Here is a 20,702-nt window from a genome sequence, read left to right on the forward strand (position 1 = left end):
ATTTTAAGAGAGAGCTGCAAGCGGGGGAGGGAGAGGGAGAGAATCCCAAACAGGCACCGTGTTACCAGTGCCAAGCCCAGTGTAGGGCTCGATCCCACAAACTGTGAGATCATGACCTGAGCCAAAGTCAAGAGTTGGACGCTTAACCGACTGAGCCAGCCAGCCCCCCAGGTGCCCCTAGGGTACTGATTTTTGCACGTCAACTTTGTATTCGCCCGCTTCGTTAGATTCTCTTACTATTGTCAGTGACTACAGTTGATGTTCTTGAGTTTGCTAGGACAGCCATATCACCTACAAATAACGATTTTTGTCTTCTCCTTTACAGTTTTTATTCCTCTTACTGGGTAATTCCATCAAAACAACGTTAAAAAATAGTGATAGTCAATACCTTGGTCTTATCTCCCATGTTAGTGACCGTGGTTTTAGTACTTTGACTTTGACTATGATGATGACTTTTGGGTTGGAATGAGGAGAAATAAGTTTTACAGGTTCAGAAGGTGTCCATCTATGTTTATTTTCTTGGTCAGTAGAGCCAAAGGTTTGTCCGTTTTGTTGATCTGTTCAAAGAACTTTTGGTTTCATCATTTTGTCTCTTATTTTTCTATTTCATTTATTTCTGCTCTAATCTTTTTTTTCCTTGTTTTTTTTAACTTGTTTCATTTTTTATTTTTTAAAATTTACATCCAAATTAGTTCGCATATCGTGCAACAATGGTATCAGGAGTAGATTCCTTAGTGCCCTGACCCATTTAGCCCATCCCCCCTCCCATAACCCTCCCATAACCCTCAGTTTGTTCTCCATATTTATGAGTCTCTTCTGTTTTGTCCCCCTGCCTGTTTTTATATTATTTTTGTTTCCCTTCCCTATGTTCATCTGTTTTGCCTCTTAAATTCCTCATATGAGTGAAGTCATAGAATTTTTGTCTTTCTCTGACTAATTTCACTTAGCATAATACCCTCCAGTTCCACCCACATAGTTGCAAATGGCAAGATTTCATTCTTTTTGATTGCCGAGCAATACTCCATTGTATATATATACCACGTCTTCTTTATCCATTCATCCATCGATGGACATTCGGGCTCTTTCCATACTTTGGCTCTTGTCGATAGTGCTGCTATAAACATGGGGGTGCACGCGTCCCTTCGAAACAGCACACCTGTATCCCTTGGATAAATGCCTAGTAGTGCAATTGCTGGGTCATAGGGTAGTTCTACTTTTAGTTTTTTGAGGAGCCTCCATACTGTTTTCCAGAGTGGCTGCACCAGCTTGCGTTCCCATAATCTTTTTTTTTAATCTTTTTTTCATGTTTATTTATTTTTGAGAGAGAGAGAGAGAGACAGAGTGTGAGCAGGGGAGGGGCATAGAAAGAGGGAGACACAGAATCTGAAGCAGGCTTCAGGCTCCGAGCTGTCTAGCACAGAGCCCGACGTGGGGCTTGAACCCACAAACTGTGACATCATGACCTGAGCTAAAGTCAGACACTTAACCGACCGAGGCACCCAGGCGCCCCTCTGTTCTAATCTTATTTAATTTTTTTCTTTCTGCTTGCTTTGGGTTTTCTTTGCTCTTCTTTTTCTAGCCTAAGGTGGAAGAATAGGTTATTATTATTATTTTTTTTTAGACCTTTCTTCTCTTCTAATATAGGCATTTATTCTATAAATTAACCCCCCAACCACTGATTTAGCTGTATCACTTATTTAACTATTGGTATGTTGTGTATTTTCATTCTGTCTACTTCTACTGAGATTTTTTTTTAGCGAATGTTGAATTTTATCAAATATCTTTAGCACCAATAGAGGTGATCATATGATTTGTATTGTTTTAATTCGTTAATAATGGCAGACTGTGTTAATAGTTTTCTTATACTGGACCGTCCCCACATTCCACTTGATTGTGTTGTTCCATTCTTTTGATATTGTGATGTCGTATCTGGCAACTTTTTTTTTTTTTTTTTAATTTTTTTTTTTTCAACGTTTTTATTTATTTTTGGGACAGAGAGAGACAGAGCATGAATGGGGGAGGGGCAGAGAGAGAGGGAGACACAGAATCGGAAACAGGCTCCAGGCTCCGAGCCATCAGCCCAGAGCCCGACGCGGGGCTCGAATTCACGGACCGCGAGATCGTGACCTGGCTGAAGCCGGACGCTTAACCGACTGCGCCACCCAGGCGCCCCTGGCAACTTTTTTTTTTTACACTTTGAGAAAATTGAGATGTCATTGATGTATAATGTTATATAAGTTTCAGGCACACAACATAATGATTTGATATTTGTGTACATGGCAAAACGATTACCACAATAAGAATAGTTAACACATCTGTCACTGTAGTTCCAAATTTTGTTTCTTGTGATGAGAACTTTTGTTTAAGTTTTATTTATTTATTTTGAGAGAAGGAGAGTACTTGTGTATGTGTGTGCATGGGAAGGGCAGGGGCGGAGAGAGAATCCCAAGCAGGCTCCGTGTTGTCAGCACAGAGCCTGATGTGGGGCTCGACCTCACGAACCAGGAGATCACGACCTGAGCCGAAATCAAGAGTCAGACACTTAACCGACTGAGCCACCCAGGCGCCCCTCTTGTGATGAGAACTTTTAAAATCTCTTCTGTTAGAACCTTTCAATACTCAGGACACTATTTACTACAGTCACCACACTGTACGTACATGCCCATGAGCACTGACTTCATAACTGGAAGCTTGTGTCTTTTGACCCCTCTCCCCTATTTCAGTCCCCCCCGCCCCTCCCAGGAACCACCAGTCTTTCTGTATTTATGAGTTTGGGTTTTGTTTTCTTTGTGTTTTTTTGGTCTGTTTTGTTTTTCAGGGAGTTTTTTTTTAGATTTCACATATGCGTGAGATCATACGGTGTTTGTCTTTCTCTGACTTACTTCTCTGAGCATAATTCCCTCAAGGCCCATACGTGTTATTGCAGGTGGCAAAGTTTCATTCTGTTTTTTATGCCTGAGTAATATTCCTCTCTGTGTGTGTGTGTGTGTGTGCGTGTGCGCGCGCGTGCACATGTGCATGTGAATGTGCATACCCACCATGTCTTCATTACCCTTCATCCATTGGTGGACACTTAGGTAGCTTCTGTGTTTTGGCTGTTATAAATAATACTACAGTGAGCATCGGTGCAAATATCTTTTCAAGGTAGTGTTTTCGTTTTCTTCAGATAAATACCCAGAAGTGGAATTACTGAATAAGGTTCTATTTTTTTTTTTAATTTTTTTAATGTTTATTTACTTTTGAGAGAGAGAGAGAGAGAGAGAAACAGAACACAACTGGATGAGGGGCAGAGAGAGAGAGGGAGACATAGAATCTGAAGCAGGCTCCAGGCTCTGAGCTGTCAGCACAAAGCCCGACGTGGGGCTCGAACACATGAACCATGAGATGATGACCTGAGCCGAAGTTGGACACTCAACTGACTGAGCCCCCCAGGCGCCCCAAGGTTGTTCTACTTTCATATTTTTTGAGGAACCTCCGTGTTTCCCACAGTGGCCGCACCAGTTCGCATTCCCACCCACAGTGCAAGAGGGTTCCTTTCTCTCCACATCCTCGCCAACACCTGTTGTTTCTTGTCTTTTTTATAATATTGGCCACTTTGATAGATGGGAGGTGATGCCCCATTGTGGATTTGCCTTTCCCTGACAATGACTCCTGTTGACCTTTTTGTGTACCTGTTGGCCATCTGTATGTCTCTGGGGAAATGTCTCTTCATATCGTCTGCTCATTTTTTTTTTAAATTTTTTTTTAACGTTTTATTTTTTTTTTGAGACAGAGAGAGACAGAACATGAATGGGGGAGGGGCAGAGAGAGAGGGAGACACAGAATCGGAAGCAGGCTCCAGGCTCTGAGCCGTCAGCCCAGAGCCCGACACGGGGCTCGAACTCACGGACCGCGAGATCGTGACCTGAGCTGAAGTCGGATGCTTAACCGACTGAGCCACCCAGGGGCCCCACGTCTGCTCATTTTTTAGTTGGATTGGTTTTTTTGCCGTTGAGTTGCATGAACTTTTTATATATTTTGGATATTGACCCTTGATCAGATACACAGTTTGCAAATATTTGCACCCATTCTGCGGACTGCCTTTTCGTTTTGTTGATGGTTTCCTTTGCTGTAAGGAAGCTTTTTACTCTGATATGGTCCCACTTGTTAATTTTTGCTTTTGCTGCCTTTGCTTTTGGTATTAAATTAAAAAAAAAAAAAATCCTCACCAAGACCAAGCTCTAGGAGCTTACCACTGACGTGTTTTCCTAGGAATTTTATGGTTTCAAATCTTACATTCGAGTCTTTAATCTGTTTTGAGTTTATTTTTGTGTGTGGTGTAAGAAAGACAGTGGTCCAGATTCATTCTTTGACATGTGGCTGTCTCGTTTTCCCAACACCATTTGTTGAAGAGACTGTCCTTTCCTCATTGTACATTCTTGCCTCCTTTGTTGTAAATTAATTGGCCATATGTGCACGCATTTATTTCTGGGCTCTCTATTCTGTTTTATTGATCTACGTGCTTTTATGCCAGTATGATACTGTTTTGATTACTGTAGCTCATAGTATAGTGTGAAATTAGGGAATGTGATGTCTCCAGCTTTGTTTTTGTTCTTCCTTCTCAAGATTGCTTTGGCTACTCTGAATCTTTTGTGATTCCATAACATTTTCAGATTGTTATACTTCTGGGGAAAATGCCATTGGAGTTTTCATAGGGATTGCATTGAATTTTAGATTGCTTTAGATACAATGGACATCTTTTTTAAGTTTATTTATCTTGGAGAGAGAACGAGTCGGGGGGGCGGAGAGCGAGAATCCCAAGCAGGCTCCTCGCTGACAGCATGGCGCCCGATGCAGGGCTTGATCCCATGAACCGTGAGGTCATGACCTGAGCCAAAACCAAGAGTCGACACATAAATTGACTGAGCCACCCAGGTGCCCCCATAGTATGGACGTTTCAACAAATATTAATTCTCCCAGTCCATGAGCACGGAAGGTCTTTCCAAGCATTTTTAACATTCTTGCAAATGAGTGATATTTTTTGAGATTTCCTTTTATTATACTTTGGCAGATTTTATTGTTACGCTGTCTACATAAAAATAGTTGGGAAGCTCTTTCTTCCTTGAGTTGAAGCATTTTGATAGCACTGGTGCTGTGGTTTGATCGAGATTCACCGGTGAACCTTCCGGGCCTAGTGCTGTGTGCTTGCATTTTCTCTCTGTGTCACACTTCTGTATGACATGTATGTAGCACAGTGCTAACATGATGGGGACGATCACGTCACCTTCCTTATCAGAATAGGTTAGGAAACTGGAGGTTTTACCTTTGTAAGAAATAATCAGAGTGCTTATTTTATTAAGTAATAACAGAAAATGTTGTTGTAGAACCTTTTCGAGTACTTAACCATAATCTGCCTTCTTACACGTGTCTTTGATGTTACAGATGTTCATTTTTATTTGATGGACCTGTAATTAATCTCTTTTTATTGTGTAGAAATTTACAGCAACAATGTCAACACCAGATAAGAAAGCCTCACAGAAGATTGGTTTTCGATTACGTAACCTACTCAAGCTTCCCAAAGCACATAAATGGTGCATATATGAATGGTTCTACTCAAATATAGATAAGTATGTATCTGGCTTACATCGTGAATATCACTTGAACCAAAAATTGAACTTTTTCAAATGTTATAAGCCATCCTCTTTCTTATAGGTCTGTTTTGATTCTATTTTTTCTGATTCCTTTTTCTATTCTCCATTCTAGTTTTCCCCTCCCCCCTTTTGCAGAAGTTGTTACACATTTTTATGAAAAGTCAAATGAAAGTATAATTTCTATATCATAATTTACAGACTGTGGAGTGGATACCCTAAAACAGAGCTCCCTTATTTGTAATGAACCAGATGTGGTTTATAAATCTTGAGATTTTTTCTTTTTTTAGAGAGTGAGAGAGAGAGCGGGAGAGGGTGAGAGAGAGAGAGAGAGAGAGAGAGAGAGAATCCCAAGCAGGCTCTGTGCCCAGGTCAGAGCCCAATGTGGGGCTCATCCCACGACTGTGGGATCATGACCTGAGCTGAAATCAAGAGTTGCCACAAAACTGACTGTGCCACTCAGGCGCCCCAGATCTTGAGACTTTTAAATGCTAGTATATTGGGTTACTCCCTCATGACTCAGTCAGGAGAGCATCCGACTCTTGATCTCAGGGTTGTGAGTTCAAGCCCCATTGGGCGTGCTACTTAAAAACATGCTAGTATATTGGTAGAGAAGCAGTTACTAATGGTAGAAATGATTCAGTGAGATTTTTTTTTTTTAATTTTTTTTTTTTAACATTTATTTATTTTTGAGACAGAGAGAGACAGAGCATGAACGGGGGAGGGGCAGAGAGAGAGGGAGACACAGAATGAGAAGCAGGCTCCAGGCTCTGAGCCATCAGCCCAGAGCCCGACGCGGGGCTCGAACTCACGGACCGCGAGATTGTGACCTGAGCTGAAGTCGGACGCTTAACCGACTGAGCCACCCAGGCGCCCCTCAGTGAGATTTTTAAGATAAGCTTTTTATTTGGGACATAGTATTTATATACTTTAATTATACATAAATGTTTCAATAGAACATAGAGATCCGGGCGAAATCCAATTATTCAACAATAGTAACAATAGAAACAATTCTGAATTCTTATCCATCCTAATCAAATTGGATCTGTGCTAATCACTGATGCTTGCTCTGCTGGCTACTTATCTTGACTTCCCCTTCCTGGTTTCTAAACCAGTTGCCTACACTGCAGTGACTCTCGTGGATGGTCATATCTGACCCTGAAACTCACGTGTGATTTGATTGCTAAGTCTGGTTCCTGGTTTCCCAAACTCACGAATGATTGTTTTATTTTTGGCCACAGCTTTTTCCATAGGCTTATGACACTCCCGGGGTGTCCTGGTGTGATCGGAGCTCTTCTGGAATTTCCAGGAACTGGTCTGACCCTCTCGAGTTCTCCAGTTTTCTAAAAATGATTTAATCTCCAAGAGGACTCCTTGGTGTTGGCATTGCCTTTGGGGCGGAGATACTTTGTAGCCGACGTTCATCCTCCCAAGATATAATGACAAATGCTAGGCTGCTTCCCAAAGGATACACTCTCATGTGAGATCTCACAAAAAGCAGTGTCTCCTAGAACCTCAGGCACAGACCTGTTTCACAAGTAGCTTGTAACACTCGTGGTTTCCCAGACTTTCACAAACACCACTTTTGGTTTTAGCACTTTGAATCTGTGCCCATTTTATACGTGTTCTGGGTAGAAGCGTAAGATGGCTTTTGGTGATTAGTATAATGTTGAAAATTGGAAAGCATATTTTGAAATTTATGCGTCTGAAGCAGCTTGTTGTATATTAACCTTTAAAATACCATTTCTGTTTTACAGACCACTTTTTGAAGGTGATAATGACTTCTGTGTATGTCTGAAGGAATCTTTTCCCAATCTAAAAACAAGAAAGTTAACAAGAGTAGAATGGGGAAAAATCAGGCGGCTTATGGGAAAACCACGGAGGTAAAAATAACATTTTTATTTAAAATAAAATCAATAAATTACTCGATAGTATCATTACACATTGGTTTTTTTTCATCTTCACAAGGACTGATACTGGAAACCTAACTTTTCAGAATAATTGTATGTTAAATATATCCTGTTAACCAGCCTTTGTTCAGATGACAGGCTTTGAACGTACTTTTTTTTTTTTTTTTTTTTTGATTATTTTCTTCACTATTTGGCAGGGGGGCTGTTATTTGGGGAGCAAGCTCTAGTGGGGGAGGGGCAAAGAGAGAGGGACACAGAGGATCCAAAGCAGGCTCCGTGCTGACAGCAGAGAACCCGATGTGGGGCTTGAACTCCGAAGCCATGAGATCATGACCTGAGCTGAAGTCTGATGCTTAACCAACTGAGCCACCCAGGTGCCCCTAATTTTTTTGCTTTTTAAAAAACATTTATTTTGAGAGAACACAAGGGCGGGAGAGGGGCAGAAAGAGAGGGAGAGAGAGAGAGAATCCCAAGTAGGCTCTGGGTGCCCGACTCGGGGCTCAATCTCAGGAACACTGAGATCGTGACCTGAGATGAAATCAAGAGCTGGATGCTTAACCAACTAAGCCACCCAGGTGCCCCCATCTGACTCTTGATCTCTGCCCAGGTTGTGATCTCAGGGTCATGAGTTTGAGCCCCATGATGTTGGGCTGCCCACAGTAGAAAAAAAAAAAAAAATTGCTGACACATCTTAAGAGTTCTCTTCAACAAGAAAAAATTTTAGCTGTATATAGTGACAGATGTTGACTAGGTTTATTGTGGTGATATTTTTTGCAATATATACAAATATCGAACCATTCTGAGAGCACCCCCGAGCAGGGGAGGGGCAGAGAGAGAGAGAGGGAGGGAGGGAGGGAGGGAGGGAGAATCCCAAGCAGGTTCTGTGCTGTCAGGGCAGAGCCTGATGTGGGGCTCGATCTCATGAACTGTGAGATCATGACCTGACATCAAGTGTCAGACATTTAACCACCTGAGCCATGCAGGTGCCCCAAATTCCCACTTTCTGTACAAAATTTGAAATAATGTGGTTCTCCCAATTTTTCCCTTGTACACCTAAAAGTTATATAAGGTGTTATATGTCTGTTATACCTCAATAAAATAAGTGAAAGCACATTCTATCTCAAAAAAAACAAAACCCCAGAAAGAAAAATCAAGTGAATCTATCTGTTATTTCCTGAAAATTGCTTAAAAAACTTTTTTTTTTTAGGGGCGCCTGGGTGGCTCAGTCGGTGAAGCATCCAACTTCAGCTCAGGTCATGATCTGACGGTCTGTGAGTTCCAGCCCCACGTTGGGCTCTGAGCTGGCAGCACAGAGCCCTACATGGGGCTTGGACTCCAGAACTGAGAGATCATGACCTGAGCCAAAGTTGGACACTTAACTGACTGAGCCACCCCATCACCCTAAAACTTACTTTTCATGTGACATTACTTCTTTTCCAGTTTTATCTTTCTTTCTAACACATTGGAAAACCTTGTATTACTTTTTTTTTTTTTAAGTTTATTTATTTTTGAGAGGGGGAGAGAGCACGAGCCGTGGAGGGGCAGAGAGAGAGGGAGACACAGAATCCGAAGCAACTCCAGGCTCCGAGCTGTTAGCACAGACCCCGACACGGGGCTGGAACTCACGAACCGTGAGATCACCACCTGAGCCAAAGTCAGACGCTCAACCGACTGAGCCACCCAGATGCCCCGGAAAACCTTATGTTACTTTTGAGTGAAATTTTGAAATTTGGGGCACCTGGCTGGCTTAGAGGAGCATGTGGCTCTTGATCTTGAGGTGGTGAGTTCGAGCCCCCGATGCAGTATAGAGATTACTTAAATAAATGAAACTTTAAAAATTTTTTGAAATGTTAGGTCATGAGTTCTGATATTCTCTGCCTATTAGAGGCACGTACAAGATTTTTTTCACTTTATTTTTTAAGTTTATTTTGAGACAGGGCGAGAGGACATGTGTGCATACGCAGGGGAGGGGCAGAGAGAGAGGGAGAAAGAGAGAATCCCAAGCAGGCTCCTCACTGGCAGTGTGGAGCCCACCGTGGGGCTCGAACCCACTAACTGCGAGATCATGACCTGAACTGAAGTCAGACACTTAACCAACTGAGCCACCCAGGCGCCCCAAGACTTTTTCACCTTAAATGGTGGGAAAGTTCAGGGAAGGCATGGAAATATAAAGTGACTTGGGCAAGTAGAAACAGAATCTAGTTTCAATGATTTAAAAAAAAAAATTTGTTAATGTTTATTTTTGAGAGAGAGAGAGAGAGACACAGTGCAAGCAGGGGAAGAACAGAGAGAGAGGGGGACACAGAATCCCAAGCAGGCTCCAGGCTCTGAGCTGTCAGCACAGAGCCCGACGTGGGGCTCGAATTCATGAACCGTGAGATCCTGACCTGAGCCAAAGCTGGGCACTTAGCCGACTGAGCCACCCGGGCGCCCCAGTTTTAATGATTTCTGTAGTTAGCAATGAAACACAAGGAGAACTTTTAATGGAACTGGTAGTATTTCATCTATGTATTGAAAGACCACATTGCTGATATGTCTTTAATATTTCCCTCCTTTGTAAGAACAGAATTAAAATGAGATGGACCCGTGTGTTCCATCCTGGTAGTTTTTGGTCTTTGGTAATTAATTCCTTTAGGCCATTTTGGTACAAAACTGTGACTTTACATGTTTGCGTAAATTGAGGTTCTCGTTTCTAATTATTGTCCATCAGCATCATACGTTAGTCACTTTTTCATTGTTTTCTTATAATTCTGTAGCTTAAGAGTGTCGTTGAAATATTTCTCATTAACTTATTCCGCTACCTTTCTATAACATTGCTTAATGGTTTAGTTCTTTATCTTTACTTCATCAAAGTTAATTCACAGTTGAAATGAAGTCTTTATTTTCAACAAAAGTTTGTAGTTTTTCTTTTCTCTGAGGAAGTCAAGGTACAATACATATTATTGCTACAATATACTTCTTAAAATACCGTAAAAAAATGATACAATGCCAGGAAGAAAATGTGCGATATACAGATGGTGAAATGGGGAGATGTGTTTGAGGTTTGATAAGAAGACTGAAGGTTCTAAGTTAATCTGTAAATTCAAATCAGTCTCGATAAAACTGTCAGTAGAACTGGGGCGCCCAGGTGGCTCAGTCGGTTGAGGGGCCGACTTTGGCTCCGCTCATGATCTCATAGGTCGTGAGTTCGAGCCCCACGTCGGGTTCTGTGCTGGCAGCTCAGCCTGGAGCCTGCTTCGGATTCTGTGTCTCCCTCTCTCCCTGCCCCTAACCCACTCGCATTCTGTCTCTGTCTCTCTCAAAAATAAACATTAAAACAAACAAAATCATTGGGACTTTTTTTTTTTTTAACTAGATGAACTAATTCTCAAATTCAGATTTAAGAGAGGTGAAATCAAGCAAAAAGATCTAGGAAAAATCTGAAGCAGCAAAGTAACTATGCTTACCAGATATTGAAGTCGATTACAAAGTGATCATCATTAACAAAGTATAGTAATGGCACGTAAATAGATGGATTAAGAAAAGAGAATCCAGATAGTGTCACAGATGTCTCTGGGAATTTAATGCATAATAGCGGTGGTTGCCTCTCAAATACATGGAGGGAGGAAGAGGCTAAATTATTTACTTCATGGATATTGAGACCACTCTAGCAACCTAGAGAGAAAAGAAGCCGGTTTCATAATTTTTATTTTATTTTATTTTTTGAGAGAGAGCAGGGGCGGGGGCGGGGCAGAGAGAGAGGGAGACACAGAATCCGAAGCAGGCTCAGGGCCCTGAGGTGTCAGCACAGAGCTGGACGCGGAGCTCGAACCCATGAAGCGCGGGATCATCCCCGGGGCTGAAGTCGGATGCTCAACCGACTGAGCCACCCAGGCGTCCCTAGATGATTGAAATATTTTTAAAACGAGGGGCGCCTGGCTGGCTCAGTCAGTAGAGCATGCGACTCTGGATCTTGGAGTTGTAAGTTCAAGCCCCAGCTTGGGTGTAAACATGACTAAAAAATTAAAAAATCTTAAAAAATGAAACAGTAAAACTGCTAGAGAAATTTATGGGAGAGTTTTGCTTAATCTTGAGTGGGAAAGGTCTTTCTAAGAGTCCACAAAGCTAGGCATCATAAAGGAAAATATCAACAAATTTAGCTGCATAAAAATATTTCAGGGCCACCTTGGTGGCTCAGTTGGTTAGGCGCCTGACTTTGGCTCAGGTCATGATTTCATGTTTCCGTGAGTTCGAGTCCCGCGTCAGGCTCCGTGCCGACAGCTCAGATCCCGGAGCCTGCTTTGGATTCTGTGTCTCCCTCTCTCTCTGCCCCTCTCCCACTCATGCGTGCGCACACTCTCTCTCTCTCTCCCTCTCTCAAAAATAAACATTAAAAATAATAATAACATTTTGCATTACCCTCTCCAAAAGCAACATGAAATCAAAAGACCATGACAAATATTTATAATTCTTATCACAAAGCCCAATTTCCTAATATGTAAATAACTCCTGTGAGTCCATAAGAAAAAGCCCAAAAATCCATGATAAAAATGATTATAAACAGTACATAGGAAAGAAGAAAAAATGGATCTTGTAAACACATGAAAAGAGGTCAGTCTTACTCATAGTAAGAAATGGAAAAATCAGAGTATGCTAGGATACTGGTTTTTAGTTCGTAAAGCTTTAATATGTTATGTTGGCAGGGGTATGGTGAGTGGTCACGCTTGCTGGTGAGAGTAAATTTAGATAACCTCTGTGGAGGGCAATTTGATAATATCTCTCAGATTTACAAATGTCCATACCCTTTGACCTAGTAATTCTACAACGTTAGGTTACAGAAAAGTCTGTACCTGGGTGTTACTAATTACAGTATTGCTTCCAGTAGCAAAAGATTGGCAAAACGTGAATGTCCAATAATAGGGGAATGATTCATTCAAATGTGGTATCTCAATATAGTAAACAACTTGGAAACCACTTAATGTAAACCAAAATAAAATCAGAGATCATTCCTTGTGTGCTGACTTGGAACAGATTGCTGAGATACATTAAGAAAAGAAGGCAGAGGGGCGCCTGGGTGGCTCAGTCGGTTGAGTGCCCGACTTCGGCCCAGGTCACGATCTCATGGTTTGTGGGTTCGAGCCCCGCGTGGGGCTCGGTGCTGACTGCTCGGAGCCGGGAGCCCGCTTCGGATTCTGGGTCTCCCTCTCTCTCTGCCCCTCCCCCGCTCATGTTCTGTCTCTCTCTGTCAAAAATAAATAAACATTAAAAAAATTTTTTTAAAAACTTACGAGATTAAGCTTACCAAGTGTTGGTGAGGCTCTGGGGAAACTTGGAATCCTCTGTGCTATTGATGGGAACATAAAATGGTGCAACCACTTTGGAAAACCGTCTGATAGTTTGAAGACCTCTTTAGAGAATTTTAGGTTCACAACTGAATCAGGAGGAAGGTATAGAGATTTTCCCATATACCCCCAGCCCCCACAGAGATGCAGCCTCCCCCGTCCTCAGTATCTCCCACCAGAGTGGGTTGATGGGTTCACTGCCGGTTTTGTACAGTCTACGGGTTTTGAAAAACGTACACTGACATATCTACCATCAGGATGTCATAGAGTATTTGCTCTGCTCTAAAAATCTCTCGCACTTCAATTAGTCATTCCTCCCCCCACAGTCCCGGCTACTGGCAACTGATCTTTTGATTGTCTCCAGAAGTCTCCATTTTCCAGAGTCTCATATATTGGAATCACACGGTGTGTGATTTTTTCAGATTGGCTGCTTTCACTTAGTGGTATGCATTTCAGGGCCCTCTGTATCTTTTCTTGGCTTGCCAGTTCATCCTTTTTGTTGGTTTATTTTTTAATTTTTAAATCAAAAAAATTTTTTGAGAGCACGCTGGTGGGAGAGGGGCAAAGGGAGAGGGAGGGAAAGAATCTTAAGAAGGCTCCACGGTCAGTGCGGAGCCCGATGTGGGCCTCGATCTCCCGACTGAGATCGTGACCCGAGCCGAAATCCAGAGTCTGGCGCTTCACCGGCTGAGCCACCCAGGTGCCCCAATCGTTCATCCTTGTGAGCGCTGAATCATATGTCCGAATATCCCACTCGCCTCACTGAAGGACGAAGCGTCTGTGTTGAAGTTTTGGTGCGGACGGAAGTTTCCACTTCATCCAGGTGGATACGAAGGAGTGTGGTTACTCGAGGGTATGGTAAGAGGGTGCGTCGTTTCGCGAGAAACCATCTAACCGTCTTCCAAAGCGGCCGTGCCGTTTCGCGTCCCCACCTGAAGGAAGGAGGGTTTCTGTTCCCCATCCTTGCCGGCATTGGGTGTTGTCTGCGTCCCAGGTCTTGGTCGTTCTAATAGGTGTGTACTAGTGTCTCATTTAATTTGCATTTCCCCGATGACACACAATGTGGAGCATCAAATAGGCTTATTTGTCATCTGTAGGTCTTCTTGGGCGATAGTTGGCTTCTTTTGTTTTTCGTTTCTTGAAAGGTTAAGCAGACACTGACCATCTGACCCAGCCATTCCACTCCTAGGTATTTAGTGAAGAGAAATTAAAGCAAAAATGTATACAAAAACCTATCCGCAGATGTTCGTGTCACCTAAGTTGTAATCGCCCCAAAGTGGAAACAGCCCGACTGTCCACCACTAGGTGAACAGATAAACAAGTTATGACACACTCGTGGAGCAGGATACTGTTCTCCAGTAAAAAGAATGAACCATCGACGCCTGCAACAACATGGATTACTCTTGGGGTAATTAGGCTGAGTGAAGGAAGCCTGACAAAAAGAGTTGGTACCAGATGATTTCATTTATATGAAATTTTAGAAGCTAGAAGCTACAATGACAGAAAGCAACTTGGTGATTGCTTGAGAAGTGCAGTGTAGAAGGAGGGATAGTAAAGTACCATGAGGAGACTTTGGGGAGTGATTGACGTCTGGAAATGTTCGTTATCTTGTCTGTGGTGATGGTTTCGTGGATCTGTATTTTGTGGCATGAAAGCTGTGCTGAAGTCACTTTGGTTCATCCCAGTATTTGAGAATAGCAGTATGACAGGCCTGGGGGGCTCTGTTGGTTGAGCGTCCGACCCTTGATTTCGGCTCAGGTCGTGTTCTCGCGGTCATGGGACTGAGCCCCGTGTTGAACTCTGCGCCGACAGCAGGGAGCCTGCTTGGGATTCTGTCTCCCTCTCTCTCTGCCCCTCCCCTGCTCGTGCATGCGTGTGATCCCTCTCTCTCTCTCTCTCTCTCTCTCTCTCTCTCAAAATAAATAAACATTAAAAAAAAAAAAGAGGAAGTAAGGCCCTAAAGATAAGAGTAAATTCAGTGTTTATGCTTCAAGGCAGGAAGTATGATTAAACATTTACACAGTGGTAAGCCTCATCTTTAATTCTGTATTGGTACGCTCACTGGGTCACAAGGAAGATATCTTGTTCTTCTGAATAGAATATTGTAATTGAATTTGGTCCCAGGAGGAGACCTGGGATCCAGATGCCGTGGTGTCAAAGGATAGTGAACCAATCCTCCTCCTTTGTAGGAAAGGACGATCTAGACTTGCTTGTATGTCTTTGAGTCTTGCAAGGTCCTGTTTCTAAAAAGATCTAGATAATTTACTTTGAAGAGAAACAATGACTATTTCTAAGAGCCTGTTTTTGAACAAATTCCTCAAGAGAGGAAAAGAGGGCACGGTGAGGTGGATGGTCTGATGTCGTCAAGTTTCCCTATAGGATGGTTATCAGTTTATATGGTTTTTGTAATTTATTCTAGATGTTCTTCTGCATTTTTTGAGGAAGAGAGATCAGCATTAAAACAGAAACGGCAGAAAATAAGACTCTTACAACAAAGGAAAGTTGCAGACGTTTCCCAGTTCAAAGATCTCCCAGACGAAATCCCTTTGCCCCTGGTTATCGGAACCAAAGTTACAGGTGAGTGAGCACAAGTTCATTACTGGTTTGATTTGTAAGGTTTCACCGTGCCGACTGCTGGCCGCTAGACACGTGGCTTTTAAATTGAGAAGCTTACGCTGTAGCTCTGTAGTAACATGCGGTACAAGGTACTGTTTGTTCGTCTATGACATCCCGTTTTATTTATTTTTTATTTTTTTTTTAATAGTTTTTTTTATTTACTTTTTTTTGAGACAGAGAGAGACAGAGCATGAGCAGGGGAGGGGCAGAGAGAGGGAGACACAGAATCCAAAGCAGGCTCCAGGCTCTGAGCTGTCAGCATAGAGCCCGACGCGGGGCTCGAACTCACGGACTGTGAGATCATGACCTGAGCTGAAGTCGGACGCTCAACTGACTGAGCCACCCAGGCACCCCTATGACATCCCGTTTTAAACTACTTGGGGAAAAGCGTACCGGTTCGAAGCAACGTCTACTACGACGTAAGGCGGAGCAAACTGACACAAAGACGAAATCGACAGTTCACTGGGGTCCCTGCAATGTACATTGTTTACATTTTGAATTTTTACATTATTCCGTCTTTGGCTTTCACATCATTTACTTGCCTTTCTAACCACTCTTCAGTGGTTAGCTCACAAACACATTGTTCTTACGCTCTTTGGCTTTGGGGATAGTCCATTTCTAAGGACTGAATAAACGAAATTATTCAGTAGGTAGTTGGTTCAAAGTTTTATTTAAGGATCTAAATTCTGTCAGTTGGTGGATATGATTCTGTGTATTCTTTTTGGTTACAACGTGGAAGGAAAGTAGCACTGAAGCCTCAAGTTTAAGGTAATTCTTCATAATGTGGTAAACTAAAATCATAACTTATGTAATATAAAAAATAACAAGGTGTTGAGTGGGTAGACAGATTAGTAACTGTACTGAAAGGGTTTTAAAAATGGTTGGATTTATCAAGGAACGTTTTCTGGAGGAAAGGTAACCTCGAGTTACGTTAATATCACTTTTCTAGTCGTAGAAGTGGTACGGATTTCCATGACGCTGTAGAGAGGAGTAATTCCGAGGAAAGGTGGATAATAGAGAAGAGCCTATGTGGTGCATATGAGATGCATACAAGGAGGTGAACGGATTTGGTCACGGCTTGCCACGACAACTTACCACATACAAAACTTACCAATGACCTCTCTCCCGACAAAATTGGTCTGGGGGTGAGGCTGGCAATGAAGTGAGGGATCTCGAAAAGTCTTGAAAAGATGCATTAGTTCTAGGGGCGCTTGGGTGGCTCAGGCAATTGAGCGTCCGACTTTGGCTCAGGTCGCGATCTCGTGGTCCGTGAGTTTGAGCCCCGCGTCGGGCTCTGTGCTGACAGTTCAGGGCCTGGGACCGGCTCCGGATTCTGTGTCTCCCTCTCTCTCTGACCCTCCCCGTTCATGCTCTGTCTCTCTCTGTCTCAAAAATAAATAAACATTAAAAAGCTGCTTCAATTAAAAAAAAAAAAAAAGAAAAGATACATTGGTTCTAAAAACCCCATATAAAAAAGCACAGGTACAAAGTCTACAGGGTAACTACAAATCAGAGAAGCGTTGAGAAGAATAGAGTAACACAGAAACACAGGACTTTTTTTTTTTTCAGTGTATTTATTTCTTTAGAGAGAGAGTGTGCACACACGTGTGCAAGCAGGGGAGGAGCAGAGGGAAACAGGGAGAGACAGAGAATCCTGAGCGGGCTGTGTGCTGAGAGCAAAGAGCCCAGTGTGGGACTTGATCTCACACATAAACCAGGAGAACATGACCTGAGCTGAAACTAAGAGTCAGACGGACACTCACCCCAGCCACCCAGGTGCCCCCCAGTTAGGAAATTTGTAAAAGTCAGTTGCTTCAAAATTTTAAGGACTGGCAGTATTATTTGAAGAGACTGAGAATTTTATAGAGGGTCTGTGAGTAGGTGTTCTCATGACAGTGGAGAATAGGTTGGACTGGATGTATGAAGATACGAGAAAAGTGTGTAGGAATCCATTGCTGGGGCTCTTTTTTTTAATGTTTATTTTATTTTATTTTATTTTTTTAATTTTTTTTTTCAACGTTTATTTATTTTTTGGGACAGAGAGAGACAGAGCATGAACAGGGGAGGGGCAGAGAGAGAGAGGGAGACACAGAATCAGAAACAGGCTCCAGGCTCCGAGCCGTCAGCCCAGAGCCCGACGCGGGGCTCGAACCCACGGACCGCGAGATCGTGACCTGGCTGAAGTCGGACGCTCAACCGACTGCGCCACCCAGGCGCCCCAATGTTTATTTTTTATTTGAGAGAGAGAGAGAGAGACATGTACACAGGTGGGGGAGGAGCAGAGAGACGGAGAGAGAGAGAGGATCCGAGGCAGGCTCTGCACAGATCCTCTCTCTCCCCGCCTCTCTCCCACTTGAGCGCACACTCATTCTCTCTCTCTCTCTGCCCCTCCCCTGTGTGCTCTCGTTCTCCCTTTCTCTCAAAATAAATAAATAAACTAAAAAAAAAAAAAAAACTGCTAAAAGGCATACCTGAAAAACCAATAAAGAAGTTAGTTTGGGGAGTGCCTGGGTGGCATTGGGTTAAGCGTCCGACTTCGGCTCAGGTCGTGATCTCGCGGTTCGTGGGTTCGAGCCCCGCGTCAGGCTCTGTGCTGACGGCTCGGAGCCTGGAGCCTGCTTCAGATTCTGTGTCTCCCTCTCTCTCTCTGCCCCTCCCCGGCTCCTACTCTCTCTCTCAAAAATAAATTAACATTAAAAAATTTTTTTAAAAGAAGTTAATTTTGAAATTGTAACAAGTAATTGAATGAAAAGACGACGGGAAAGAAAGGACAGGGAAAGAAAAAACAGGGGATAACTAGAAAATAAAGAGCAAGATGGTAGGCTCAAGTCTAGTCCTATTTTCATTATTTTAAATGTCAGTGAACTGAGCACTATACTTAAAAAGTAGAGACTATCAAACTGGGTTTAAAAAAAAGAAATGCCCGGGGCGCCTGGGTGGCTCGGTCAGTTAAGCGTCTGACTTGACCTCAGGTCGTGATCTCACAGCTCATGGGTTTGAGCCCCGCGTCGGGCTCGAGCCTGCTTGGGATTCTCTCTCTCCTTCTCTCTCTGCCCCTCCCTGCTCACTCTCTATCTCTGTCTCGTTCTTTCTCTCTCTCAAAATAACTAAATAAACATTAAGAGAAAGAAAGAAAACAAGAAAGAGACTCAGCAGTCACCGTGACCAAGGGTTTACATAGGTGCCCGCTACCTAGCATGTTCTGGAACTGGACCCCCCAAACGAAAGGGGGTATGCCACATCAACCACGTTGTTGGCGCACACGGTGTAGGTCCAGTAAACCGTCTTTGTTAGTGTGGGAACAGTGGGAACGCTGGACATTCAAGTTCCCGGATGCTAACCTTGCAGACAGGCCCCTCTAAGGAGAGCAGTCTTAGGCCTGGTGGATTCATCTTTTCTGAACAGCATCGTTGTCTTTTTTTTTTTTTTTTAGTTAAACGGCAGCAAGTGTTTCACTTGTGTATAATAACCAAAGTTCTTCTGTTGACTTTTTTTTTTTTTAATTTGGGGTTCAAAGCAAGACTTAAAAATATTTCCCCCTGGTAGGGGCACCCGGCTGGCTCAGTCGGTAGAGCATGTAACTCTTGGTCTTGGGGTCGTGAGTTTGAGCCCCACGTTAGGGGTAGAGATTATATACATACATACATACATACATACATACATACATACGTACATATATACATACATACATAAATTTTCCCCTGGTAGATCTAGGATTTCGTTCATGTATCAAATTAGTGATCATCATTATAGGTGTTCTTTAAATTTTTTTTGTTTCTCTCAACCTAAAATAAAGTGCATGCTTTGTGTGATACTATAATAGACAATAATACTATACTTCCTACGTTAAAAAAAATTTTTTTTAAGTTTATTTATTTTTGAGAGCGAGAGAGACAGAGCATAAGCTGGGGAGGGGCAGAGAGAGAGGGAAACACAGAATCTGAAGCAGCTCCAGGCTCCGAGCTGTCAGCACAGAGCCCAACGCAGGGCTCGAACCCACGAACCACGAGATCACGACCTGAGCCGAAATTGGACGCTTTACCGACTGAGCCCCCCAGGCACCCCCCTGTACACTTCCTACATTTTAAATCACATGTTTAGAGCAGTGTTGTATTTGACAGTTTGTTGTATCCTTCCAAACAGTGTAATGCCTTTTCGTCTCTTTTCCCAGCACGATTACGTGGTGTTCATGACGGTCTCTTCACTGGACAAATAGATGCCGTGGATACTTTTAATGCCACTTATCGAGTCACTTTTGATAGGGCAGGGCTCGGGACCCACACCGTCCCTGACTACGAAGTCCTGGTGAGTATTTCGTAATACACGCACGTTTATGCCTTTAAGGACGCTCTGTAGAATCTTCTTACAGGCCGTTTTGTGAGGGACTCCAGATTCCAGGTTACAGAGGAAGAGATCCCGGGGGGGTTGGCCCCCGGAGCAGAACGATATCAAAGTCTTTGACGTTCCCGGAGCTAACGTCCTTCCCCACGCAGCATTCGAGTGTGACAGCACTAGTCACTCCTCACTGAACAGTCTCGGCCACAGAGCACTCTTGGTCCGGCTGCTTCACTAAAGTCTACTCCTCTTGCAAGAAGATTTGAAAAACACGAAGTAACATCTTGCACTTTAACATTTGTTCTCCTCTTTTAGCCTCAGAATTGTGCACTTTTTGCATGGTGAAATTAAGGCGGAAGTACGTGAAGTAACTTATTCAAGACCCTAGAGTGGGCCCTGCCAGGCTGAGACCAGGATCCAGGCCTTTTGAATTCGTGATACAGTCCTTTCTACTACTAGACCATTACTTCCTGATCGTGCTTGATTTAGCAATGCCTTGAGAGTTCTACACCTTTCTGATCAGTCAACATAATTTCAAGAACTCAGACAACTCTGCAATCCGATAAAGTTTTTATAAAGTGAATAATTAACTGTTCATAACAGTTGGTTTCCTCTGAGCCTCATGGGAATTAAATTATTCACTCTTAACCTCCCTTTTTTCATTTCTATTATAAATGTGATTTTTAGGGGTTATGAACTTAAATTCAGAGCACCTGAGTGGCTCAGTCATGTGAGCGTCTGACTGTTGATTTTGGCCCAGGTCAGGATCTCACAGTCATGGATTGAGCCCCATGTTGCTTCTGTGCTGAGCTTGGAGCCTGTTTGGGATCCTCTCTCTCTCTCTCTCTCTCTCTGTGTCTCTCTCTGTCTGTCTCTCTGTCTCTCTCTGTCTC

At 43.0% G+C, this 20,702-nt stretch overlaps 1 protein-coding gene across 5 annotated transcripts in view; it reads left to right on the forward strand.

The window, feature by feature from the left end:
- The window catches only part of LIN9 (lin-9 DREAM MuvB core complex component), a 64,789-nt gene that overhangs the window by 15,977 nt on the left and 28,110 nt on the right, over positions 1 to 20,702 (forward strand). For all 5 annotated transcript variants that reach the window (XM_086694229.1, XM_086694231.1, XM_086694230.1 and 2 more), the window contains 4 exons: positions 5,473 to 5,606; positions 7,385 to 7,510; positions 15,278 to 15,435; positions 19,646 to 19,779. In XM_086694229.1, the coding sequence (XP_086550355.1) occupies positions 5,473 to 5,606; positions 7,385 to 7,510; positions 15,278 to 15,435; positions 19,646 to 19,779 (552 nt within the window). The remainder of the gene's footprint in view (positions 1 to 5,472; positions 5,607 to 7,384; positions 7,511 to 15,277; positions 15,436 to 19,645; positions 19,780 to 20,702) is intronic.

This window comes from Puma concolor, chromosome E4 (genome assembly GCF_028749965.1).
Source record: "Puma concolor isolate L17-30 chromosome E4, mPumCon1.1.hap2, whole genome shotgun sequence".
Classification (NCBI taxonomy): Eukaryota; Metazoa; Chordata; class Mammalia; order Carnivora; family Felidae; genus Puma; species Puma concolor.